A 26,670-nucleotide genomic window follows, 5' to 3' on the forward strand; every position below is an offset into this window, starting at 1 on the left:
AGTCTGAATCTATTGAGATTGTCATATATTTTTCTCTTTTAGTGTTTTATGGTGAAAGACATTAATTGATTTTTAAATGCTGATCCTTGGATAAACTCCGGCACATTGTGATATATTATCCTTTTTGTATCCTGCTGTATTCAGTTTGCTAAAATTTCTTGTGGGTTGTGTAGAATTGATATTATTAAATATTTGGTAGAATTCAACATTGAAACTATCTGAGCTAGAGTTTTCTTTGTTGGAAGACATTTAACTATGAATTCAATTTCTTTAATATATTATAGGACTATTCTGGTTATCTATTTTTTTCTCAAGTGAGTTTTTGTAATTAGTCTTTCAAGGAATTTGTTCATTTGATCTAAAATGTTGAACTTATGTGCATATATTTATTTATGATGTTCCTTTACTATCCTTTTAATGTCTCTAAGGCCTGTAGTGATGCTTCCTCTTTCATTTCTGATGTTGCTGATTCATGTATTTTCTCTCTCTTTTTTTTTTTTTTTTGGTCCATCTGACTAGAATGTATACATTTCATTGACCTTTCAAAAGATCTGGCTTTAGGTTTCATTGATTTTCTCTCTTGTTTTTCTGTTTTCAATTTCAATGAAATCTTTTATCTTTATTATTTTATTCCTTTTCCTTGCTTTGTGTATAAGTTGCTCTTTTTACAAATTTTCTGACTTGAAAGCTTAGATTACTGACTAGAGATCTTTTTTCTTTTCTAATATAAGCTGGCGCTATAAATTTCTCTCTGGTCTGCATCCCACTATACTTTGACATATTGTATTTTCACTTTAATTCTGTCTTTGACATTGAACAATCTGATCAGTAGGTGTCTTGGAGTAGGTCTATTGGGTTCTATTCTGTTTGAGATGCACTGTACTTCTCAAATCTGTAATTTTCTGTCTTTCATATGTGTTGGGAAATTTTCAGTGATTATTTCTTCTGTTAATCTTTCTGCCCCCTTTTCCCTCTTCTTCTTCTGGGATACCCATAACACATATATTTGTGCACTTCATGTTGTCACTCAGCTCCCTAAGACCCTGCTCATATTTTTCCATTCTTTTCACCATCTGCTCTTTTGTTTGTATGAATTCAAGTGTCTGGTCTTCCAATTCACTGATCCTTTCTTCTGCCTGTTCAAAACTACTGTTGTATCCCTCCATTGTCTTTTTCATCTCTTCCATTATGCCCTTCATTCCCATAAATTCTGCCATTTGTTTTTTCAAATTTATGATTTCTTCTTTATGGTTGTCCAGTGTCTTCCTTATATCCTTCATCTCTTTTGGTATATCTTCCTTCAATTCATTGACTTGATTTTTGAATTGATTTAGGAGATTTGTTTGAAAATCTTTAATTAGTTCTTCCTTCAGTTCATTGAATTGATTTAGCATTAGTTGCTTCAACTCCTGTATCTCGGTTAAACTATTAGTTTGTTCTTTGGCTGGTCCGTATTTTCATGTTTCCTAGTATGGCTTGTTATCTTGAGCTGTCTAGGCATCTGACTTTCTTGATTAGTTTATTCTGGAGCCCATTTTCACTCTTTTGCCTAGGGTTTTCTTGTTGGTTGGCTTTGTTCTCTAAACTTTGGTGTTTAGTTCAGCTTATTCTAGGCCTCTAACTTAGGTTCTATTTAGTTGAACAGAGTTTTTCACCTCTTGTTTTTCTGTTTCTTGCCCTGTCTCTATGTAGCCTCTTTGTGCGAGGGTCTCCACAGATATGGTCAACTCCAGTCAGGTTTTCCCAGTCCAGAGAGGCCCAGGTCTCAGGAGGAGGGTATGGAGTTTCCTTGAGAATGAGACCTTCCTGTGAGGCCTTTAGACTCTGTGTTTTTCCTATGCTGTCCAGCAGGTGGCACTGGCCATCCTGCAGCTCCCCCACCAGTGTAAGGAGGTGCAGTGCCGTTAGTTCTCCTGATGACCCTGACCCTGTCAGGGTTGTGGCTGACTGAAACTGGTTTCTGAATTCCAGTCCCTGGGGTCTGAGTTCCCCAAAGGAGGGCTGCCACTGGAGCTGGGCCATGTCCCCCTTTTCTGGGGAATTTATGGTCTTTAGCAAATTTTCTCTGCCACTAGACTTATTGCTTTGTCTCTCAGAGATATCTTAGCTCTGCTCTTGCCTGGGACCAAATTGCAAGTCTTTGAGGCTTTCTGTAATGGGCTTCTTAGAATAGTTATTTTTAAAAAAAGAGAAAAAGATTAAAAAGAAAAAGAAGAAGAAGAAGAAGAAGAAGAAATAAGGGCCCAGTATAGACTATTTACAGTCCTTACAGTTCCCATGGGCTACTGAGATGCAAAAAGGCAAGGAGTTGAGGGCAATTAAGGAACAATCAAGAAACCAGAAAAACCGGCTTTTCAGAGAAGGACTCTGGCTCTCTGGGTTTGCATATGTGCCTGATTCTGTTTGAGCCTGACCCTTTTCCATATTATATTTACCCCCAACTCCAAACGTCTTTATTTTTATCTATTTATTTACTTTTTGCTGTTTTTGCTAGCCCCATCTCCTCTCCACCAGGCTGACTGCTCCCAGATTCTCTGGTGTCTGGTCTCAGTTTATCTATGGTTGGAGTTTTTGTTCCTCAGTCTGAGTTTGTTAATCAGTGCTGCAACTGCAGTTCTCCCTCCTGGTTCCCAGCACCAATGGCCCCTTTTCCCACAGGATTGTCCCTGGCAGGGAGGGGCGCGGGCCCCCTGGCCATGAGAACTTACAGATTTCACTGATCTCAGCTGCTCCACTTGTTTGTGAGTGTTGTATGAAGTATGTCCAAACTCAAATTCCTCTGCAGTGTTGGGTCCATGCAGTTCCTGGGTCTCTACCAACTGCCCCAGAGGAGTAGCTAAAACCCACACCTCACCACTCTGCCCTTAATTCTGTTCAAAATATTTAAAAATATCTCCTGAGATTTTCTTTTTGGCCCATGGGTTAAAAGATATATGTTGCTCTATTTCCAACTATTTGGAATATTTTCCAGATACAATATTTTATTATTGATTTCTAGTGTTATTATATTATGGCCAGAGAGTATAACTTTATATGATGTTTACGTTTAAAGTTAAGGTTGTTCATATTTATTTTATGGCTCCAATTTGGTCTATTTTGATGAATCTTCCAAGTGCAAGTTGGAAAGAATGTGTATTCTGTTGTTGGTCAGAATGTTCTAGTTCAAGTTAGTTGATAGTATTCAGGTCTTCTATATCCATGCTGATTATGAATTTGTCTCTTCCTACTTTTAGCTAGATCAGATTTTGCTTCATTTAGATAGTTTTTAAGGGACTGATTTTTAGATCCTTGGTGATCTGCCTGTGATGCCAATTCTCTTTTCCAACTTTCAAAATAAATGCATACCTCTTACCTTGGATATAAACCCCCCAAATTTGCAAACCCATCTCTCCTGAGGGTGAATCCAGAGACAGTAAAGCAAAGGGAAGTTGGGTAGGTAAAGGTAAACAGTATGTATCATATTTTATCCAGGCAACAAACCCATGGCATGACTCCTTGAGCCTTTTATCTCTCACTTTCTCCCCCTCTCTCTCATCCATCCACCTACCTACCTACCTACATACTTACCTACCTACCTACCTTTCCTGAAATTAAAATTCAGCAGAAAGATGATTTTTATGGAAAGTGCATTTATACATGTAATTGAATTAAAAAATGAAGTCAGATTTTAAGTCTGATTTGGTGCATTTGTTTCCCAATGGGAATTGGCTTTGTCAGTGTATATAAAGGCATTTTCAATAAATTAAATGAGTTAAATCTGCAGTCCCAAGGTTTTGATTAAAATAGAGTTGAAACATGTATAGAATATACTATAAATAATATTCTTTTCAACTATTTACATTTATGATGAACAGCTTTATATTTCAACTTAAAATTGTGTGGGACTATGAGGAAAAAATTTGAAAACTGCTCTTCTAGCTTGTATTCAATGCATAGTTGGTATTGCAACCAAACTGGACTTGGTAACAAACTAGATAGTAATAATGTTCTGTCTGTGTCAAACCAGGAGGCAGGGTAGGCTAAGGCAGGCTACAGTTTACAACTTGAGGGAGAACCTGAATTAAAATCAAAGTGAAGACAAAGTGGAGACAAAGTGAGAAAATAGTACCCAGCATTACTTCTGAAAGGGTGTGTGATGATGGACATGGGAGAAAAGCAACATGGAGAAATCAAGAACAGGGAGAAGAGGAAGGAATGACAAGAGTTACAGGTCATGGCAATTGGTTCAGAGCACAGACTGTGAACATCAAGAATGAACAGATGATGAAATTCTCTTTTAATGAGGGAGCTGGAATCTGTTAAAGGTGTAATGGCTGGTAGTTTAAAAGAAACAGGCAAGGCGTTCCAATGTTCATCAAATGTTTGCCTTCATCAGTTTTTGTTCTAGCGTCCTAATGTTGGGTTGCATTTTCACGGTTAAATTTTCTTTTCTAATTTTAGCTATGTCTATAACTTTCAATTTAACAACCAGTTCTTCCTGATTGCTCAGAATTAGGTTGGCTAGATAGTCTTGTACTGGTGTCCTTGTCCCCCCAAGGGATGAAATTATCAGCAAGTCCGTCAAAAATTGATGTGACAATTTGCTTTTTTTAATAGTTCCTTTTCATTAGAGAAGATGCAAGGCTTACAGAAAAATAATGCAGAAAATACATAGTACCCATATACACTGTATAATTAAAAATTTGCATCATTGTGTTACCTTTCTTAAAATTGATAAAAGAATATTTTATTTAAATAAAATAATTTAATATTTAATAATAATTATTATTATTAACCATAGTCCATAATTTATATTAGGGTTCACTGTCTGTGTTTGTTTTAGTTTCCTAAGCTGCCTAAAGCAACACCATGAAATGGTTTGGCTCAAGCAATGGGAATTTATTCACTTAGGGTTAGAGTTCAGGAAAACGTCCAAATTAAGGCATCATCAAGGTGGTGCTTTCTTCCTGAAGGCCAGCTGACAGCAATCCTTGGCTTCTCTGTCATATGGAAAGGCACATGGCAGTGTCTGCTGCTCCTTCTCTTCCAGGTTTCATTGCTTTCAGCTTCTTGCTTCCATGACTTTCTCTCTTTGTCTGAATTTCATTCTCTTATAAAGGACATCACTAAGAGGATTAAGATATATTCTGATTGGGGTGGGTCACACCTTAACTGAAGTAAACTTGTCAAAAGGTCCTTACAATGGGTCTACACCCATGGGAATGGATTAGATTTAAGAATGTGTTTTCCTGAGGTAAGTACAGATTCAAACCACCACAGTAGTATACCATCTTATGTGTTTTTGTTTAAATTTATTCTAACATATATACAACCTAAAATTTTCCCTTTTAATCATATTCTAATATATAATGCAGTGCTGTTAATTACATTCACAATGTTGTGCTACCATCCCCACCATCTATTACTAAACTTTTCCATCATCCTGAAGAGAAACTCTGTACTAATTAGTTTTAATTCCCTATTCCTTACCCCCACCCTGGCCACTGATAACCTGTAATTTGAATACTCTAATAATTTCATATCATTGAGATGATACAATATTTGTCTTTTTGTGTCTGGCTTATTCTACTCAACATGATGTCTCCAAGATACATGTATCTTGTCTCATGTATCAGAATACCATTCCTTTTTACAGCTGAATAATATTCCATTGTGCATATATACTACATTTTGGTTATCCATCCATTGGTTGACGGACACTTGGGTTGCTTCTGTCTTTTGGTGATTGTGAATAATGCTGCTATGAACATTGGTTCAGTTTGCTAAAGTTTCTGCAATGCAATATACTAGAAATGGTTTGGCTTTTACAATGGGGATGTATTAACTTACAATTTACAGTTCTTAGACCATTAAAATGTCCAAATTAAGGCATCAAGAAGATGATACCTGGACTTGGCAGACAGGCTGCCGTCATCTGGGACACCTCTGTCACATGGCTGGCATCTGCTGGTTCTTTGCTCCTGGGTTTCATTGTCTTCAAGTCTGGGTCCAGTGGCTTCCTCTGTGGGTCCCCCTTATCTGCTCCAGGGCTTTTCTCTCTCAGCTCTCTTCAAACTTCTCTGGGTGTTTCTCTCTCTAAGCTTTATGGGCTTTTTCTCTCCTTTACCCTCTCATAAAGGACTCTAGCAAAAAGGATTAAGACCCATCTTGAATGAGGTGGGTCACACCTCAATTGATATAACCTAACCAAAAGGTCCCACCCACAACAGGTCTGCACCCACAGGAATGGATTAAAAGAACGTGGCCTTTTCTGGGGGTACATAACAGCTTCAAACCAGCACAATCAGTGTGCAAGTATCTGTTTGGGTCCCACTTTCAATTCTGTGGGGCAGATTGCTGAGTCATATGGTAATTCGATACTTAACTTTCAGAGGAACTGCCAAACTATTTTCCACATTTGCTGCACCATTTAACATTCTCATCAACAATGAATGAGTGTTCATATTTTTTCACATCCTCTCCAACACTTCTTGTTTTCCATTTTTTGAATAGTAGCGATTTTAATGGGTATGAAATGGTATCTCATTGTGGTTTTGATTTGCATTTTCCTAATGGCTAATAATCCTGAGCATGTTTTCATGTGCTTTTTTTAAAAATTTATTTTATTTTATTCTATTTTTTTAACTTTATCAAAAAATTAAAACAGACAAACAACAAAAAACCACAACATTTCGAACAAAACAAAGGATTAAGGAAAACAAATAACCTAAAATAACTACTTTGCTTCCAACATGTTCCTACCATACCACAAGAAAATTAATAAACCATATCCAAATTCATGTGCTTTTTTGACAAATTGTATACCTTCTTTGGAGAAATATCTACTCAAGTCTTTTGCCCATTTTTAAATTAGGTTGTTTGTGTTTTTGTTGTCTAGTTGTAGGGTTTCTTTATATATTCTGTATAGTAAACCTTTATCAGCTATGGGTTTCCTAATATTTTCTACCTTTCTGTAGATTGGCGTTTTACTTTCATGATGAAGTCCTCTGATGCACAAAATATTTTAAATTTGATGAAGTCCCATTTATCTATTTTTTTCTTGTGCTTTTGGTATAAAGTCTGAGAAACCAATGCCTAACACAGGGTCCTGAAGATGCTCCCCTGTGTTTTATTCTGAAAGTTTTACAGTTTTGGTTCCTATATTTAAGGCTTTGATCCATTTGGAGTTGATTTTTGTATAAAGTGTGAGATAGGAGTCCACCTTCATTCTATTACATATAGATATCCAGTTTTCCTAGCACCATTTTTTAAAGAGACTGTTCTTTCCCCATTGAGTGTACTTCACACCCTTGTCAAAAAATACAATTGGCCATAGATATCATGGTTTATTTCTGAATTCTCAATTTGATTCCATTGGTCTATATGTCTTTTACATTCTTGGTTAAATTTATTCCTAGATATTTGATTCTTTATTTGCTATTGTAAATGGTTTCTGGATTTTTTATCTTGCTCCTTTGGATAGGCCATCATTTCCTGTTTCTTTGTTTGTCTTGCAATCTTTTGCACACTGTACATTTTAATATTTTAATGTGTTAACTCTGGGATTTAATCCCTGAGCTGTCTGTTCTTTAAAGTTGTATCAAGCTAATGATATTATAAAGATTTCCTTGAGTTCCAGGAGGTAACAAAAACAAACAAACCAATGCAAAAAAACACCTTATACAGTCTGCAAATTGGCTCTGCATTGGCTGGTGTTGTCAATCAGTGTTCAGCCCTCCTGTGAAGATCAACCTGAGGTATATGTGAAGTATAGACATCTTTAGTTTTACTTCATCTTTTCCTGGTCTTGCCCACCTGTCTTAGGAATTCCCTCCTTCAAAGGAATTAGAATGCTCCTCTACTTCCTATGAGATAGACTTTCTACCTCTACCTCTGCCTGTGCTCTGTATGATTTAATGTTGTTAATCCTCTGCCCCCAGTGCTTTGAGTTAATTTTGAGTTTGCTAATCGTTCAATGATTCTGTGAGAGGAATGGCACCCTGGGCATCTTATACCACCATCTTTGTCAACCAGAAGTGATAATTTGTCCCCCACCCCAACATTAGAGAAGTTGTGGGTTTACAGAACCATCGTGCATACAATACAGGATTTCCAGATACCACTCGATTAGTAACACCTTGCATTGGTGTGGAACATTTGTTACAATTGATAACACATGTTTATAATTGTATTTTTATATATAGTGTATGGTTTAACTTAGGGTTCACTGTTTGTGAAGTATAGTTCCTTGGATTTAAAAAAAATTTTATTCTACAAATATATACAATCTAAATATATCTGAATGTGATTAAAAGAGAATACTTGACTTTTAACAGATAAAAGTTTCCATCATGTATCCCATGTTCCCGTGTTAGTAGTTTCTCAACACTGTTATAAATTTATTGCCACAGTAATTTTTTTTATCTCTATCAGTTATCTATTTGACTAGTCATCTGTCCATGACAATAATACTTCTTTTTCTCTTCCTTTATCCTCAATTAAGTATTCTCCACCATGTCTTTTTGGTAACTTTAGCTCTGAAATTATTTTAACCAGCAGAAAATTTGCAAGCATAAGAACAAAGAATTCTCATTACTTATTCCCCTGATTGAGCAATAATCTATACCTTTTCCCACCTGGTCTGCCCGCCTGCTTTCCTCCCTCTCCCCCTTCCCTCTCTCACACCACAGACATTTACATATCTATATATCTATGTCTAATACAAACATACACATATATAATTTGTTTCCTTTGAACCATTCAACTGTGAGTTGCAGAAATTGTCCCCCTCACCCCTACTTATTTTAGAATGCATTTTCTGAAACAAAGACATTTCCCATGATTATGTGTGGTGGCTTGAAGCTATGTATCCCAGTAAAACATGTTTTTAAACTTAATCCATCCTTGTGGTTATGAACCCCTGTAAATAGGACTAGTTGATGAGGTTACTTCAATTAAAATATGGTCCAGCTGAATCAGGATTTTACTGAAGGCCTTATAGGGAAAGTCACAGAGAAAGAAAAAGCCACGGGGACAAACCAGAAGCTGAATGTCAGTGGAACCTGGAAGAGAAGGGGAAAAAAGCCAAGAGAGGCTGCTGTGTACACTGACATGTGACAGAAAAGCCAAGGATCAAGGATCGCAAGCAGATAGCCCCAGAGTGCCACAGTCACCTGGGAGAAAGCATCACTTTGATGACACCTTGACTTTGGACTTCTCCTAGCCTCAAAACTGTGAGCCAATAAATTCCTGTTGTTTAAACCAACTCATTGCATGGTATGTGCATTATCAGCGAGGAAACTAAAACAAGACGTAATAACCACAATAGACTCAAGAAAATTATGACACTAAAAGCTTAATCAACAGTCCACATTCAAATTTAGTCAACCTTCCCAATAATATTCTTTGTCACTATTTATTTTCCCAGATAATAGACTGGGAAATCCAGAATCATACATTGTGTTTAGTTGTCATTTATCTTCAATCTCAAACAGTTCCTTAGCCTGCCTTTGTTTTTCATGACATTGGCAGTTTTGAAGGATTCAGTTCATTTATTTTATAAAATATTCTCAATTTGAGTTTCCTTATGGTTATATTCAGTTTTTCCTTTTTGACCAGATACCAAGAAGTGATATGTCTTTTTTCAGTGTATTTTATCAAGAGGCACACCGTATCAGTTGGTCCCATAGTTAGTGATGTTAAGTTTGATTATTTGGTGCAGGTAGTTCTGCTAGGTGTCTCCACTGTAAGTTTACATTTAAAATATTTTGCTTTTAATTAATATGAAGACTTTGAGACTGTGTAAATATCCTTTTCCTCATTAAACTGACATCCATTTAGCATTCTTCGATGATTCATGCATGAATTGTCATTAGATAGTTGCCAAATGGTGATATTCTAGCTCCATTTTCTTCTATACTTGTTAATTGAGGAAGAGAATTTTTCTTTTCCCCATTTATTTATATCCATATGTACTCATCTTCATCTTTTCATAATTGTTTAAAAAATCATCAGACAAGCAATAAAATAAAAATTTAATCTTTATTAGTTTTGCACATTTTTAATGTTGGTAAGTAGCCATTTAGGGTAATAGCATTTTTCAGCATGCAGTTCATGAATACAGTTTAAGTAATTTTAAGAAGAAAAAAGAGGAGTCTATGGTTTGCTTCTGTAAGAAACTCAAAATATCCTGATGGAATTGATTATATAAGTTCACTACACTCTGTTCTTGTGGGGAAAAAAAAAAAAGTGAAACCCACATTATGTTTAGAAGAATTTAGAGTAGAATGACTCCAAAGAAATAAAAACATAAACAGAGTTTAGAAAAAATAAGGACAAAAAATTGTAACTGAATACTACCTTAAATCAGTTAGTTCAGGCACTATCAGAAATGTAAATAAAATTTTATACCCCTTTCCAACTGCAAAGTATAATTTGGATGCGAGTTGTGAACATACTTTGCCCCTTAAAATTATGAACCAATCTAAAATTAGGAAATGTAATAAAAAAGCAGAAATCTACAACTACCCAGTTTGTTTGCATTTCTTATATAGCAAATTTCTTCCATGAAAAAGTGCTATGGACAGAAAGTAAGAAAAGTGATTGTGATATCAACCTGAAGATAATTTTGTCTTATTTATGTACATAATGCTGAAAAATAAAATAAAATGACTTTTTTTACAGTATTTATATTTGCTTATAAAATTCTAAACACATTTTTAACAGGTTAAGCAGTGTGTGTGTGTGGGTGTGTGTGTGTGTATGTGTTTAACATGTCCATACAGTCTGGCTATACACCCTATGCTATCCACTTAAATTTAAAAATAACCAAAAAGCTATTAATGTGCTACAAACTATTGCTTAATGACTTAAAGGAATGAGATGTGTTGAACAATTTCCTTGACTTTACCGCTGACATATGGTTTCTCATAAATGAGATTCTGAACATTGGGAGAAACCAGATACAGCAGCATGGTAATATAAACATGCATTGATAGCATCCAAACTATCTATAATGATACAGAATACATTATATTACCTGTTTAAAGCTTGCACTCTACATTTCTTGTGGTACATCTTTGATGCAATAAATACTGTGCTTAGGTCATTATTTGTTTGCTCAAACATGCACCACAGGGTAAAATGACTATTTACATAATAAATAGCATTTCATTAACATATGCAGTGTCAATCTTGCTGAGAGTTGAAGATGGCTAAACAAAGTGCAGGATCAAGCAGAAATTTATAAAGGAATCTTTTGGTCAATTCAGTATTTGGGAGCGGGGCATGATTCATTATTCAGGTTTTTTTTTTTAGTACAGTAAACAGAAATATAACATTTATGACTCCAGACAATTTGAAGTTTGTACTTGCTAAGGTTTAGTGGCTTACTCCAGAATGATCTACTTGGTTGAGGGGCTGGATTTGACAAAACAAGATAAGCAAAGCACCTCTAATTGTTACCCAATTTCCCTTCCCAGAAACATGGATAGAATTTAAGGATTCATTGTTTCTCTTGTGACTTTTTCTCATGCAAGATCTCTAAGTGCAGCATGCCCTCATGCAAACCACAACTTTGTGTAGATGGAAGGGTCATGTGGTTGTCATAACCCCCAGGTGGCATACCGGATAAAGTGTTCCTTTAATCTATTTCCCAACAGAAACCCCATTTACAAAAATAGTCACATGTAATAAACAACATATGGATTAAAAAAAAGATGAATCCACGAACAGATTTTGTAAAAATGTGACAAATGTGGCAGTTGAAATGCAAAGAGTGGATACAATTACTACACTAAAGTGTTTCATGTTAAACAACCCCCAAATTATAGGTTTGTACCCCTTTAAACTGGTCCCTACAGCCGAGTAGCAATTTTGTCTCTCTCTTCAGCAGTGTCAGCTGGTAGTGAGAACAGTAACCTGTCAAGGTCGTCTCCCCTTACAGAGAGTCACAGTTTGCTGACAAGGGGTCTCTGTCTTATTGTAGGCACTGACCTTAAGTAGATTTGTGTAAAAACAGTCAGTTTGGCATTGACCTCCTAAAGGAGTCCTGTTGACAATAATACATGACCTCCACAGGCTGTAAACAATTTGTCACCCAATTATTTTGATGTGTTTTCATTTATTTGCCTTTGGCTTTTTCATCTTTGCCTTCTTGTTCATGTTTTTCCACAACTGGCTTTGTTACCCGATCATAGGAGGGTGGACAAGCTGCTGTGGACATGGTCAGATCAGTTTTTTCTGTAATAGAGTTTTCATTTATTCTGTCAATTATCATATCTTCTCTTACAAGAAGATTAGCCCCACCTTTGATTTTATTTTTATTATATGTAAATGAAGCTTGTTTTATAGTTCTCCTTAAAAGGTGGCGCCTGTAAGCACGCTGAATAATAACAGCAGATACCTCCTCTTGTTTTCGTTTTAAAGTTGTGGTGATTGGCTGATAGGAGACCTTGGAGGGATTGGAAGCCATGAACCGTTCCTCCATCTGTATTCGGAGAGCATCCATCTCTCCACTCTCTCCCAGAACCCGCTTTGTAAAAGCAAATAAGATGTCAAGACAGTGTATTCGGTCACCACTGACCATGGGCAAATCCATGGCAATAAGCTGGAGTTTGTTTGGTTGTGGCAAATTGAGAGGGGGTTCAAGAGCAGCTGCAAACTGAGATAGTTTTTCAAACTCCATGAACTGTGTCGCGTCTGGATCAAACTTCTCCCAAACCTCATAGAACATCTCAAAGTCATCCTCACTAAGGGGCTCTGCACTTTCTTCAGTAGCAACACTGAAGTTCTCCAGGATGACAGCAATGTACATGTTCACCACAACCAGAAATGATATGATGATGTAACTGACAAAAAAGAAAATCCCAACAGATGGATTGCCACAGTCTCCCTTAACTGAGCTTCCAGGGTTAACTTTATTGGGGTCACAGTCAGGTGGTTTACTATTGAGAATTGGTGCTAGTAATCCATCCCAGCCAGCAGAGGTGGTGATTTGGAACAGGCAGATCATGCTGTTGCCAAAGGTTTCAAAGTTGAACATGTCATCAATTCCAACTTCCCTCTTAACATAGGCAAAGTTGGACATTCCAAAGATGGCGTAGATGAACATGACCAGGAAGAGCAGGAGGCCGATGTTAAACAACGCAGGAAGGGACATCATCAAAGCAAAGAGCAGCGTGCGGATCCCCTTTGCTCCTTTGATGAGACGTAGGATTCGGCCAATCCTGGCAAGACGGATAACTCGGAACAAGGTAGGGGACACAAAATATTTTTCTATCAGCTCAGCCAGAAACATGCCTGTGGAAAAACAATGAGAATACCAACCCTTGAGGAAGTTACCCATCAAAATAAGTCTTTAATTTCTGTTAAAGCCCCAAGATAAAGTTTAGAGTATTGAAATTTAGTTACATTACATGTTATATATATAAAACTTAATTCTGACATTCTACAATACATTAATAAGCTATAAGGATTAGAGTACTTTTGTCTTTGAGGGATGTTTGTAGACTATTTTTAGCTTACATAGACTCTAAGAAATAAGTTAAAAATACACACATCTGGCTGAACAGCAGCGGTCAGTAGTTTAAGCACAAGATTGTAAGGATACAATTTTTTTTCTGAAATTGCCAAATGTCATTTTCATCTTTTAGTCCTTATCTATCTAAAAGAATCTGCAGTTTTTAGGCTATTTTCATCTCTCCTTGAGCTTGATGCTTCCTTAATATCCCATTGTACTATTCTTATGTATTTATTTATATATGTTCTGGTGCATTTCTAAAAGTATTCAAAGCTAATACTCCTTTTTGGCCTCTGTGTCTCTGAATTTGGTTTCTCAATCCTCTTCTTTGAAGCTTCTTTCTCCATTTTCGTTTTAAAAATTGATTGTAGTAAGGAGGACCTCAAGAATGTAAACCTAAGTAGGTATGTGTATATATGAGAGTAACCCTCATACATACACCAAAAGAATAACCCTAAGCAGGTATGTGTATGCATAAGAAAGGGAGAAGGAGCATGGCATGAAAATTTGCCCTAAAAAGATACCCCATATTGGATGGTGAAATGTTGACCCAATCAGATCATTTCATTTAGGAAAGAATACAGGCTTCGGGCCCACAGACAAAGATTCCTTGACCTCACTGGAGTTGGACATCTATCTTGAATGCAATGAGCTGCTGCTCTGAGGTCTTGACATGTATGACTGATGAAATGATGTCCCATGCCATCTCAATTCACATGTGTTTCATTACTATAAATGCCTCTCCAAGGTAATCCAGAAAATCTCTGATACCTTTAAAGAACCTTCCATCTGCATATGCTAAAGTTTTGTACTAGTCTTTATTCTCTTTTCATGCTGTGCTTTCCTTATCTTGCCACAGTTTGCACTACTAGCTGCATGCTGATTAGTCCTTTTCTATATCTTTAATGTAACATTTCTTTTGAATACCAGATTAAATTTGCTGTACTCTACTCAACGGAACCATCTAGGATTTTTTTAAGGCTTTTCAATCTCAACATGCTCGAAACATTTTTATCTTACTTAATAGTACAATCCTAGTTTAAATGAAGAAGGTTTTACTGTATTGACAAATAACATCCTAGTGTCCCAAATGAATAGAATAAGATAGAAAACTTCCCTATATATAGCAGGAGCCTCATTTTGTCAAAAAGCAAACACATCTGGATGAAATACACCAAAATATTCACTGTGGTTCTTTCTAGTACTGGGATGGCCTCTAATCTAAACCTGATTGTTTCAACTTTTGCATTGTTGATCTGAACTTAAGAGACTTTATATATTTCTTACCTACAATGGAGAGAATGACAACCACAAAATCAAAAATATTCCAGCCTATGGTAAAGTAATAATGGCGGAGGGAAATAAGCTTTAGTACACACTCTCCAGTGAACAGGATAATAAACACCAGGTTGATGCGTGATAAAATACTAGTCATTTCTTCACTCTGGTCATCTGTTTCCACCATCATTGTGACCATGTTGAGACAAATGAGTATCATGATGCTTATGTCAAAAACTTGTCTAGTCACAAAGTCAAAGACCATTCCTTGAAATTTGTTCTGTAAAGAATAAGAAATGATTTAGCAACAAAGAAGTTTTATCTTATGAATTAGATCTACATAAGTATTCTAAGCATTTATTAACTTTCTAGTTTAATAGGTAGTAGCCTGCTAAATGACCATGAATTTTGTAAAAAAAAAAAAAGGTTTATAGTTTATTAATTTTTTGAGTTTAGCTATCAAAATTGATATTTCCCAATGTGTATTCTTCAAAACAATAATCCCTTCTCCAAAGTGCATTCCTGATATGAAAAGCTCATGCTATACACTTCTCTCAGAGGTACCCAATGCATATCAGCATACTTGGATTATGAGAAGTTAACGAACCTGCTAAATTTTGTTTAACCAGAATTTCCCATCATCAGTTGGGTTGTGCAGTCCTTTATAAGTTTAGTATCTATTAACATTCCTATGTCTTATTCTCATATGAATTGTATGAGGGAACTCGGAATTTGCAAAGTACGACTATTACACTGTGTGTTATGGCAGTATCAATGCTTTTCCACCAAATAGCCCTTGCTGACATTGTCAGACACAGAATGCTGAGCCTTACACACAAGGATAATCAGAATAGCATTCCTTATGCTTTGATGTTAAGTAATTCATGTTCCTTGTCCCTGATCTCTGCTTCTAGTTTCCAGTTGTGCTACTGTCAGGCACTGTAGGCCATCACCTGTCTGGCTTATTTCCCCTGGGCCACCAAGGAAATCTGAAGATATTTTCCATCTTATATTCTTTCTACGTATCTTATACTTATACTTGATTCATTTCTACTTACAATGGGAAGGCAACAGGCTTAACAGAAAGTATGTATTCTGATTATGCTCAAGAAGACAACTGTTGGCTAGTACAATTTGAATGATTTTTAAAATGTTCACCAGTATTTTGTTTCCTGATGTACCCCAGGAATTATTTTTACCTCACAGCTCATCACCATAAAAATCACTTCATTTTTGGGATAAGGTCATTGCATTTTCACAGTAGTTTGTCTGTTTTATCAAGGAAATGTAAGAATTATTACTCATCATTTAGTCATTGACCTTACTTCTGGAACATTAGTAATTTCTAACTTTATAGCCATAAATATATGAATAGTAGTTACTAGAATAGTTTTTTTCTCCAAAATACTCAGTGCCTCCAATGAAAATAAAATGAAAGTAAGGCGAAGGTGTTATTTCATGTATTACTTTAACAACTCCTTAATTTAGTAGACAACAGCATGCTATTTAACCCCATCCAAAGGTTCATTCTTCTCTCTAATATGACTTAACAACTACTATTGAGTTATACGACCAACTTTCTCTTGTGTACATCATATCGCCTATGTGCCCTTCTGTCATTTAGTTAGTTGTGTCATTCTAGTTGTGTAGTTCTAAAGCCCTTGAAGAAAAGGATGCATTTTCCGTTTCTTCTTTTTATTTTTTTGTCTTTTTATTTATTTATTTATTTTTTTAACACTTCACCACTACTAGAAAAGGTATGCATTAATGACCGTCTAAAAGTGGAAGAAATCCTTGCTGCTGGAAATTTAGTTCCTATCTCTTTTATGAAAAAAAAAACACATGAAAATTTTGTTTTTCTTTGCTTTTTCCCATATTTTGTATTTCTTACTCCTGGTCGAGGTATAGGCTTTTGTGGCTTTTTTGATCCCAATTTTTTCATTGCATTATAGTATTTCTTCTGTTCTTCTGTCATAAAGATGTCTTGACCTCCAAAGTATAGAAAAAAAAAAGAAAAACTGGTTAAAATTGTGCCCTTTACACATATATTTTCAATGTTAAAATAGAAAAGGCACATTTAAAAAAGGAAATGCAAAATTTAACCAATTAGCATAATAATTCCTGTCATCTTAAATTTGAAAAATTAAATAGTTTTAATTAAAATTAAAAAGTTAATTTTTAGAAGTTAAAAATAAGAGTTAATAGTATGTATTTAGCAAGATGCGCTGAGGATAGTCATAAAAAGTCATTTTCTCTTTGCCAAGAATTAAAGTAAAAGAGTTGAAAAGAAAACTGAACTAGTTGGTAGATGCATTAGGAGATAAATCAGAGGTTGCAAATATGGCAGGTATGTGATAGGCCAGTTGATAAGAAGTAAAATGGAATAGCCTCATAGTTACTGAATTACAGAATAATTTTAATAATGAGGAAAGGGCATAATGGCAGGAATTTTCTGTATTTAAGGAGCCTCATGCAACAAAAGCTCTTATTATATTGATAAGAAAATATACTGAGCAAATGAGATGAAGGAACAGTTCACAAGGAAACAAATGGCTAATAAGCTGTTAAAAACATGTTCAAACATACTAGTAAAAAAGACATAAAATTAAAATTAAATACAAGTTACTCTATCAAACATCAATATTAAAAAAAACAAAGAGAATGTTTGATGCCAGTGAGGGGGCAATGACCAAGGTACATTCATACACTACTATTGGAAGTAGGAACTGGCATGTTACTTTGGTGAAATAAAAGATTTAGCTCTGGTTGTTTATTCTAAAGTAATAAAGACAAGGTTTTTTGACACAAAGATTTCCATCAAGATGTTATTTAAATAATTCAACATTAGAAGCAACCTAAATTATCAACCTATGGTGGAATAAAATTAATTGTGATAACATATATGAAGACTTTTAACAAAATGGAAAATTACTTAAGTGAAAAATGTAATTTATAATTACATATGAAATAATCCCAACAGTATGAATATGTATAAAAAAACGTTAGGGCAGAAATACATAAAATATAACGTGGTTACTCCCAAGTAACCACTTTACTTTCCTTGCTTCCATACTTTCTATAATGTGCATATATAATTAGTACAATAAAATGAGTTTTATAAATGATAACAATTAGTGAAATAAAGAGCTGTCAAAATGAATAATGGAACAAATAGCTTATAATTAAATATCAGGGAAAGAGAAGTGGGAAAAAGAAAAAAGTGAAAAGAAACACTAGAAGAAGCTGACATCTGGTTTCTAATTTCTTGCAAAGATTCTTAAGGTTTTTGCTTGAAAATAAATTTTAAGGGGAGTATTGTGGGAATAAAAAACCAATGTGACTTATGTTAAAGGACATATTCTTGAGATCTTTCCAAGTTCTTTTCTAATTATTCTCTTTAAAAGATAGAAAATGTGGTCTCTGATGAAAAAGAGGAGAGAGGTGTTGTGAGCTTATGCATGGAAGTGTGGAATGCAGTCATCCTTGGCTTTCTTTACCCTGAAAGAGATGGGCAGTGGGATGGCAGAGTGGGGAGAAAATGAAAGTAGATTTTAATATAGACCTCGATTTGGCTTCTGAATTAAAGTACTCATTTGGTGCAGGAAACACTTCAAAAATAATTTTTTTATCTTAGTAGGAGAGAAAATACTAGAAATACTTATCTTCTTTTTTTGCTGGTTGAAATTATCTATGATGACACCAATAAACAAATTCAAGGTGAAGAAGGACCCAAAGATGATGAAAATAACAAAATAAAGATACATGTACAGGCTTTCCTCATATTTAGGCTGGAGTTCCACCTACAAAAGGAGAATGATATTTAAAATATTAAAATACATTTTGATTCTGGAAATGTCATTGGTGCTTTTTCATGTGAAGATAGAAAATTCCTGGTAACGCTAGTTCAGTTTTTTCTTTTTCTCTGAATCAATTACCTCTAAAGAATCTCTGAAATTAGCTATGAGTGTTGTTTTCATGTGAGAAATAGGGTTATTATGATATTCTAGTATCTAGTTTTATAGCTATAAATAGAATACATACAATTAATATTTGACTATTTGGACAGTAAGTTACCAAACTGTAAATTTTTAAGGCACTGAATTTTAGTAATAACAATTTTAAAATTATTAATGAGCTAATTTTACCTCACTAAACATGTTTAGACTGTATTTAGATATATATAATTTATTTAGCAAATAAGAATTGAGTTATTAATTTAAATATTTGGCATTGGACCCTTAACTTTACAGCATTCATTGAATTTTTTTCGGATTGAGTAGACAAAACTATACACCCCATATTTTAAGTCCTCAACTGAGAGTTTAATTCCTAGACTGTATGTATAATAAATAGGCCTTAAGCAGTTACTTCTAACTTAGGAATGCGATAAAGGAGTAACCATGGGTAGTTCCCTAATAGATTCATGTCTTTCTAAGGACAAGAGTTAAAAACCAACAAAATACACAAAACAAAACAAAACAAATAACAGAGCAAAATAACAAAACTCTGGAGGTTATCTGGAAGGTACTCAACACAGACCTAAAGCCACTTATGGAAGACACATTTCAAGAAATGTAAAACTGAACTCTCTCAGGACAGTTGAAAGATAGCAGGGATGGAGGTTAATTTTTATGATGGTAGTCTAAGCCAATGGGAGTTAAGAATGGAAAGATGAAGGCTGATAAAAAAAATACTAAATTTTACAAAGTTTTGGGGGCAGATTTGGAATGAGCATGGATTTCAGTTCACTTCTTGAAGCTTAAAAGAGGCCATTTGGGTCAAATAAAATAAGGTATTTCTTTATTTTGCTGATATGAACTTCAAAGAAGCTGGCTGCAGAAGTGGTAAGTGCATTGGTCAAGGCTTCAGTAAATTTATGGAAGTTAAAATCTTATAAGAGAGTAGATTTGAATGGGAATATTACAGAAGTCCAAGCCTGCTTGGACAATACCTCTAACCTTTCATCCTGTCTAAAATGGAGGTAACTATACACTTCAACTATTGATTGCAATCATGGATTTCTTCACATATGCTCCTGCACACCAAAATTACTAATGATTATATAATTTGTAGGTATAAAAGGAAAAATATAGGAAAATATTGATTAGATGCATATTTATTAGTTATTAAATATATAAATGCATTACTTTAGTTTGACTTTCAAATTAATTCATGTTTTGATTTATTTTAGTAAGATCATTGCTATCCACAGTCATACATAAATATTGATTTGTCATAGTTTTGCTTATTTTTTTAATCAACATAGAATCATTCCTTTAAGCTACTTAACCTTTGGTTAATTTAGGCAACTACTCAAGATTATAAAAAGATTTAGAATATAAGGAGTACTTACATTTCTGGAATCAACAGCTGCATACATTATATCCATCCATCCCTTAAATGTAGCCTATTAAAAAGGACATGCATGTTTTACTTTGGAGTTAAACATAATTCAGATATTGCTTCAGGCATTTCAAAACAGATTTTACATGGATTTTGGACCAAGATACTATCTTAGTTAGGCTTTGCATTTCTAGGACACATAATGAGCAACATAATCATTTGGTATATCTTCCTGGTTGATAACCAACTCACCAATACTTCTCAATTCTTTTGACTTAATGCAACCAAGCAAATTGAAGTCCTATTAAAACTTGGTAGAATACTTTTAGAAAGCTTTACAAAGGCCAATATATTTGGCAATATCTGTAGCAGCCGAGGGATTACAGTTTAGTTCTGCTGACCATCTGCTGAACTCCATATGTAAGATATTAAATTGCCAGACAATTTAAGATTTCTCCTGATTGTAACAATCTAAAGATCATACAGCTAAGCATAAATTCAGAGTTGCAACTATCCTTTTAGAATTCTGAAGCATAACAACCAGCTATAATCTTATATTTCACTTTCTTCTTTGTAATTCTTGTTGAGAGTTAATAGAGGTAAGGCAAGTAGAAAACGGAATAGTAGACACTTGAAATTCACAGAATCAAAAAGAATCCCAAGTCTAATAGTTTATAACAATTTGTCATTTGTCCTACCTGGAACATGAATTTTGAGACAAGTGGGCCTTTGAAGCTTGCTTCTTAGCTTGGCTCTATTTTTATTACACTAACACTTGTGAAGAAGTGAATGTCATGAGAAGAAAGCAAAATGTGATGCCATGATGGCAGTGAAGAGCAAGTAATTTTTCTTGGCTAGAAAATGGAAGGTTTTTTACATCAAAGAGGGAAATGTTGAATGTGTCAATGGCTCAGGAAATGATAGAACACGTCCATCAGCACTTGGTACAGGAACAGGGATAAGTGACTTAAGGAACCATCTCAATGAGTTACCAATAGACTGAGAGGTGATTCTGTATAAAGATAAAAGTCTGCAGTATCACAGAGTTTGTTCAGTAGCAGAATTTATTTAATGGCTTCATGCAGAACTATCTTCATATATTTTTGGAATCGCTTAGTATTTTAAGGTTTTTTTTTTCAATTTTCAGCTTGCTTTTCTCAGTTTTATGGAGGAAGCAATATGCTTTAGTGATATTTACAAGTGTGGTTATTAGTGGAAATGGTAGAATAAATGCTTGAGAAAATATCCTCATGTATCTACTATAATACTTAAAGAAATCATACTTGCCAGATTTTGTAAAATCCCTATTTTAATTGCGCAAACATCCAGAGTAAATCAGAAACGTGCAGAAGAGAAATATGAATTTCCCACAAGAAGGTGGGATGAACTGACGAAAGAATCATAGTATAGATACCTCTAATAAAAGAGCTGCAAAAGGGTTTTAACCAGTTTAGGTTTGTTTGCCTTTTTAGGCTCCTGGTTAAACAAAAAGTATAACCCTAGTGAACAGAAATAGATTTCTGCCCTAAAAACTGTAGAACCACAAGGGAGAAATTCTACAGCTTTTTTTTAAAAGCCATTTCCAGTGGCCAAAATGTAGCACTATTTTTACTATGTTTTTGAAAGATCTGGACTCTGTTTTTATCCACTGCTTTCTTATGATGCAGCTGCAGCTAAAAGCAGCATCAACTGAAAACGTTTAAAGGGCCATGTCTTTTGCATTTTTATAGATTGTCCACTATTTTTTTTTTCTGTGTAATTCAGTCTTAGCTTCCCAGTAGTGAAGACATTAATATTTCTGCTAAAATAGACTTAAGTAATGGTGCTGAAAGGTCATCTACGGTGAGACAACAGCTTCTTGGGTTTAATTGCTGTGGGTCCAGGAGCTTATTTCCATGTCACTATGAGAATCTAATCCTAAAATGTACGTAACTTTCCCCAAAGGTTATAACTCACCAGTGGTTAATTCCTACCAACTATTTACAATCAAATCAGGTGTGTTAATTTGCATGTGTGTGTGTGTGTGTGTGTGTGTGTGTGTGTGTGTGTGTTTGGGGGTGGTGGTGATCACAAGTGAAATAAGATTTCCAATGGCAGTATTTAAAAATAGCAAAGTTACTGACTTATTAATCAATGTGTTCACACGGGAAAAGAGAGAGCAATATGGGAAGAAGGAGGAAAAGACCTTTGGAGAGAACTGAAATACCTGGCCAATATTGACAATGGCTGTCAATAAGCATAAATGTAATGAAGGTTCCACCTATCTGGGCTCATAAACTTGTACTAGTAAATCAAAATTAGTAAAAAGAGAACTGCATTACAAACTTTCTTCTTAATGGCTAAAGGATAGATGTATGGTCAATACTCTTTTATTCCAAACAGTAAAAAAAATTTCAGAGAAAAGAGTGTCCACTTACAACTTGAAGCAAAGAGAGATAACCAAATCCTACATTATCAAAGTTTACTTTCACATTTTTCCATCGGGCAGTCTCATTTCTTTCTATTAGTTTTAGGCAATCAGAATGATTATTCACTTCGGTGATTTCAAACGGGTCACCAGTTGTAGTGTTAATACAGTGGTAGAATTTGCCAGCAAACAAATTTACGCCCATGATGCTGAAAATTAGCCAGAATATAAGACAAACCAGAAGCACATTCATGATGGATGGAATTGCTCCTAAAAGGGCATTCACAACCACCTAATACACAAATGGAAAAAAAGAAAAGTCAGAATTCTTATCGGTTAAAAAAGAAAAAAAGACATTCCCCTAGTAATCTTTAGTCTTTTTAAATTGATTTCTTTCAAGACTATTTATTTTAGAATAGTTAAAAGTGAAGTAAAAGAAATCTTAAAATGAAATTCATCCTTACTGCAGCCACATATTTAGGGAAACAAATTGAGGCAATATAACAAAGACACATTTTAAAAAGGTCAAGAGTGGGGAGTACTAAAAGGAATAGTAAAATCAGAAGAACTTGCTGCCTGATGAAGTCAGCATATGTATTGTTTATTAGAAATAAGAGAAAGGAGGAATCCTAATACAGAAGATTAACTCATTAAGAAAAGACAACACAATAAAGGACAAAAACTAAAACATCTGGACATGAGTTGATTTGACTAATATTCTTAAAAAATAAAAATTCAGATGTATAAATATAAAAATATTATTAAATACCTAATAAATTTTTGTCCTTAATTATTCATGCATTGCTATGACTAATAATTTTTGCATAAGAAGCAAGACAATTTAGCATTATGTATTTCATTAGATCATCACATCGTTTATTTCAAGCTCCAGTCATGTCAGTTGTTTCATTTACTGAGTTTAATTCAATAAGCTTATTTTAAATGAAACATAATAGAAATCAGTTTCTTGGGAAAATAAGAAAAGGAGGGATGCCATGCATAATTCCCAAATCTGAGGTGGATTCAAATTCTGTACTAAATTATTACCTACTTTTTCTCTATAAAAGCATGTCCCACCCCCCATATCTTTATTTTTCTGGACCAAAAATTAAAAATCTGAGTTTTTGTATTTGGCAGCACTTGAAGACTGGCTGTCCCTGATTCTACCTCCACAGTTCCCATTGGAGCTGCATATTAGTAGCTAAGAGTGAAGGTAAGGAATGACTCTAAAATGAGCATAAAAGGCATAAGATGCTTCAGAGTTGAACACTAGTAGCTAAGCCGAGTTCTACTGATGTACCTCTATTATTCGTGTTAATCTTGTCCAAAGTAAACAGCAGGCATCAAAATATCTTCTATACTACATCCACCATTTGTATTTGCCAGTATATTTTTAGAATAAATACATGAGCCAATCCCTTAGGTTTCTGAGCCCTTTTTAAAGTCTATAAAGAACTCTAGGCATTCTAGGAATACAAAACAGGGTGAGAAATGGGCCAAAGGAAATAATAAAATCACTAATGACAAAATGGGGGAATGAGCATGAAAAAATTAAATTGGGTTGTTTTATCCAGACAGAACCAGATGATGTGTGGTCTATGCAGTCTGTTAAGCTGGCATCTTACTGATCTTATTTGACCATCTGCATTGATAAAATCAAATAAACATTTATTTTATATTTCTTTTTTAATGTGTAGTTACAACTAGATCTCCTTTGGATTCAAGATTGAGAATGCTGAAGTCAAGTTCTCATCCATTTCCCTCTTTTTTAGAACATTTTCACTACCATCTAGCCTAAAAATTTGCTTCCACTGTGTATACCCAGATAGTGCATGTTAAAATTCGTAGTTTATCCACAAAACCCAATTTGGAGTGTGAGCAAAACACTGGTGACTTAAATCTCTTTCTTGAATTTCCTTTCGCATCAATCTTTAGTTCCCACACTTGTTTGTTCAAAGCCTTCTCCTTTCCTTTCCATCCTCACAGTTACTGTCCCAGTTCTGGTCTGTTAGTCCATGCCAGCACTGCTGTCAGTCTCCTGCTCTCCTCCTTCCTTTAATCCATGTAAGAGGAGTGAATTCTCCCCAAGTCTCACTTTGAGAGTACCATTTTCCTGCTTTAAAATTAAGGGCCACCCGCCTATTATCAAATAGTTTCCTTACCTTGATATTCACATCACCCCACAATCTGCATTTCTAATTTTTACTTCCTGGGCACCTACCCTTCCTGACAATCCAATTAATATAATTACCATGTGCTGAGCATTCAGTTCCACAGAATTGAGATGCCGTCATCTTTGAAATTCCTTGCTCAATATCTCTTTCTGAAATACTCTCTCTTTCCAAAGGCCCTAGTTTAAATAGCACTTCTTTCAGGGAGCCTACCTTCACCAGCCGGTTTAGTCACCTAAACAAAGATGAGCCTTCTCTCCTTTAATCTGAGGAACAGAATTCTAGGGCTCCACAGCACCATAAAGATTATTTAGTATTGTGTTCTCACATGACAAATGAGAAAAACGAGACTAAAATAGGCTACTTTTAGAAAGGCTAGAAATAGAACCTAGTGCCCTTATAGTTGCTCCCGTTTATCTGGTAACTGTAATGCTCTGTATTAGAACTAACTGTATTCTTGTAATCCTGAAAGCTTTTTAAAAAAATTTAAGATGAAAAATATATTTTTCAGTTGTTCAAGGCATTTAACAAAGTGCCTTGAATATAAGAATATAAAAATCATTGAATGAATGAAAGAATTAACAAAATATCAGTAACTAGCTTAGCATTTATTAATCAGTGCATATTTTAAATTGTTATTTCCAAATAGGGGACAAGAATAATTTAAGAGCTGAACATAAGAAAAAGTTTGTTGTTAGGAGAAATTTACCATGAAACTGGGGATTTGTTAAACGTTAACATCGACTCTAACCATGGAATTCATGAGTCAAGGGAGCCTTCTGTAGCAGTGCATTTCAGAATATCATTTGCAATGTTGGTATAATTTTGCCCAGGGGAAAAAACTGAATTTTTACTAATTAAAATTGTTATTTTAGAAAATATTCAGTATAGTATTGGGGAATTTACTACACAAATGTGCGTTCATATTTAAAATTTCATTAATGTAGACAATGAATGATCATAGAAAGGATTGTCTTTCCCAAGAGCCCAAGCCATTACTTGGTTCAGTGGAGAAAGAGGTATATTAACTCTTTTCAGTCTCTGGGGCAAAGCAGTAATTTAACTGTTTCCCATGTGGTAAAGACTAGATGGAATTGACCTGAATAAATTATAAAGAACAAATTGAGATTTTGGGCTGCATCAAAGGAGATTAAAAAGGAAGGAACTAACTTAATGAATTAATATCAGAAGTTCCTCTTCTCACAAAGTTTTTCGAAAGTCATTAAATAGTTACTAATCTAACACAATCTATAAAAGCTCACAGAACTTACTGAAACTGTTTCTGCCCCTGGTTTATTATCGTCATGTTTTCACTAAATCAACACCTTAGTAGGGGATTGATAATAAATGTGCAAATTAATGTTAGGAATTTTAATACATGCACAAATATCCACTTGTCTGAATGAATTCTCTTTGAACTTTCAATCAATACTACCCATGGATTCTAATGCTTCTCTAATAGACATACAGGAAAACTATGTGAATAATAATAAAAAAGAGGCAAACTAAGATCATTACCTTTTTGAGTATGGACCAGAGTAACAACATCTTTTCTAAATCTTAAATCTACATTTATGTTGAAGGATTGTAAAGTAATTATTTTGAAAGATCTGATATGGCAATTATCCAAATAAAACTTACAACTTTTTCTCCCCCTCAAAAATAAAAATTCTTCTTCTTGCCCAATGTTCCTAAATTTCAAATATAGACAAAATGTAGATTCATTTTCTACTTATACTGTTACTATGATATCTTCTAAGATCATAGGAAGTTAGCTGGGAGTGACTTACTTTAAGCAGTGAGTTTATGGGTTAAATTCCTCTTTTTAAATTTTTTTTTATTTCTAGATGGTTGTTCTATTCTACATAATTTAAAGAAGAGGATGTTTTTAATTTTCCCATCTTAAAACACAAATCACTTGTGCTCATTCAACTCTTAAAAGATTTTGACATTACAGTTTAGAAATAACCTCT

General features: G+C 34.6%; 1 protein-coding gene across 2 annotated transcripts in view; it reads right to left on the bottom strand.

The window, feature by feature from the left end:
• Nucleotides 1-11,244: 11,244 nt before the first annotated feature.
• Nucleotides 11,245-26,670, bottom strand: part of LOC119544155 (sodium channel protein type 1 subunit alpha) — a 108,194-nt gene continuing 92,768 nt past the window's right edge. For both annotated transcript variants that reach the window (XM_037849335.1, XM_037849334.1), the window contains exons 22-27: nucleotides 22,537-22,818; nucleotides 20,130-20,183; nucleotides 18,439-18,576; nucleotides 16,668-16,772; nucleotides 14,786-15,056; nucleotides 11,245-13,278 (exon numbers count right to left, since the gene is read on the bottom strand). In XM_037849335.1, coding sequence (XP_037705263.1) covers nucleotides 12,101-13,278; nucleotides 14,786-15,056; nucleotides 16,668-16,772; nucleotides 18,439-18,576; nucleotides 20,130-20,183; nucleotides 22,537-22,818 — 2,028 coding nt within the window. In that variant the 3' untranslated portion in view covers nucleotides 11,245-12,100. The remainder of the gene's footprint in view (nucleotides 13,279-14,785; nucleotides 15,057-16,667; nucleotides 16,773-18,438; nucleotides 18,577-20,129; nucleotides 20,184-22,536; nucleotides 22,819-26,670) is intronic.

The sequence above is a fragment of the Choloepus didactylus genome, chromosome 9 (assembly GCF_015220235.1).
Source record: "Choloepus didactylus isolate mChoDid1 chromosome 9, mChoDid1.pri, whole genome shotgun sequence".
Classification (NCBI taxonomy): domain Eukaryota; kingdom Metazoa; phylum Chordata; class Mammalia; order Pilosa; family Megalonychidae; genus Choloepus; species Choloepus didactylus.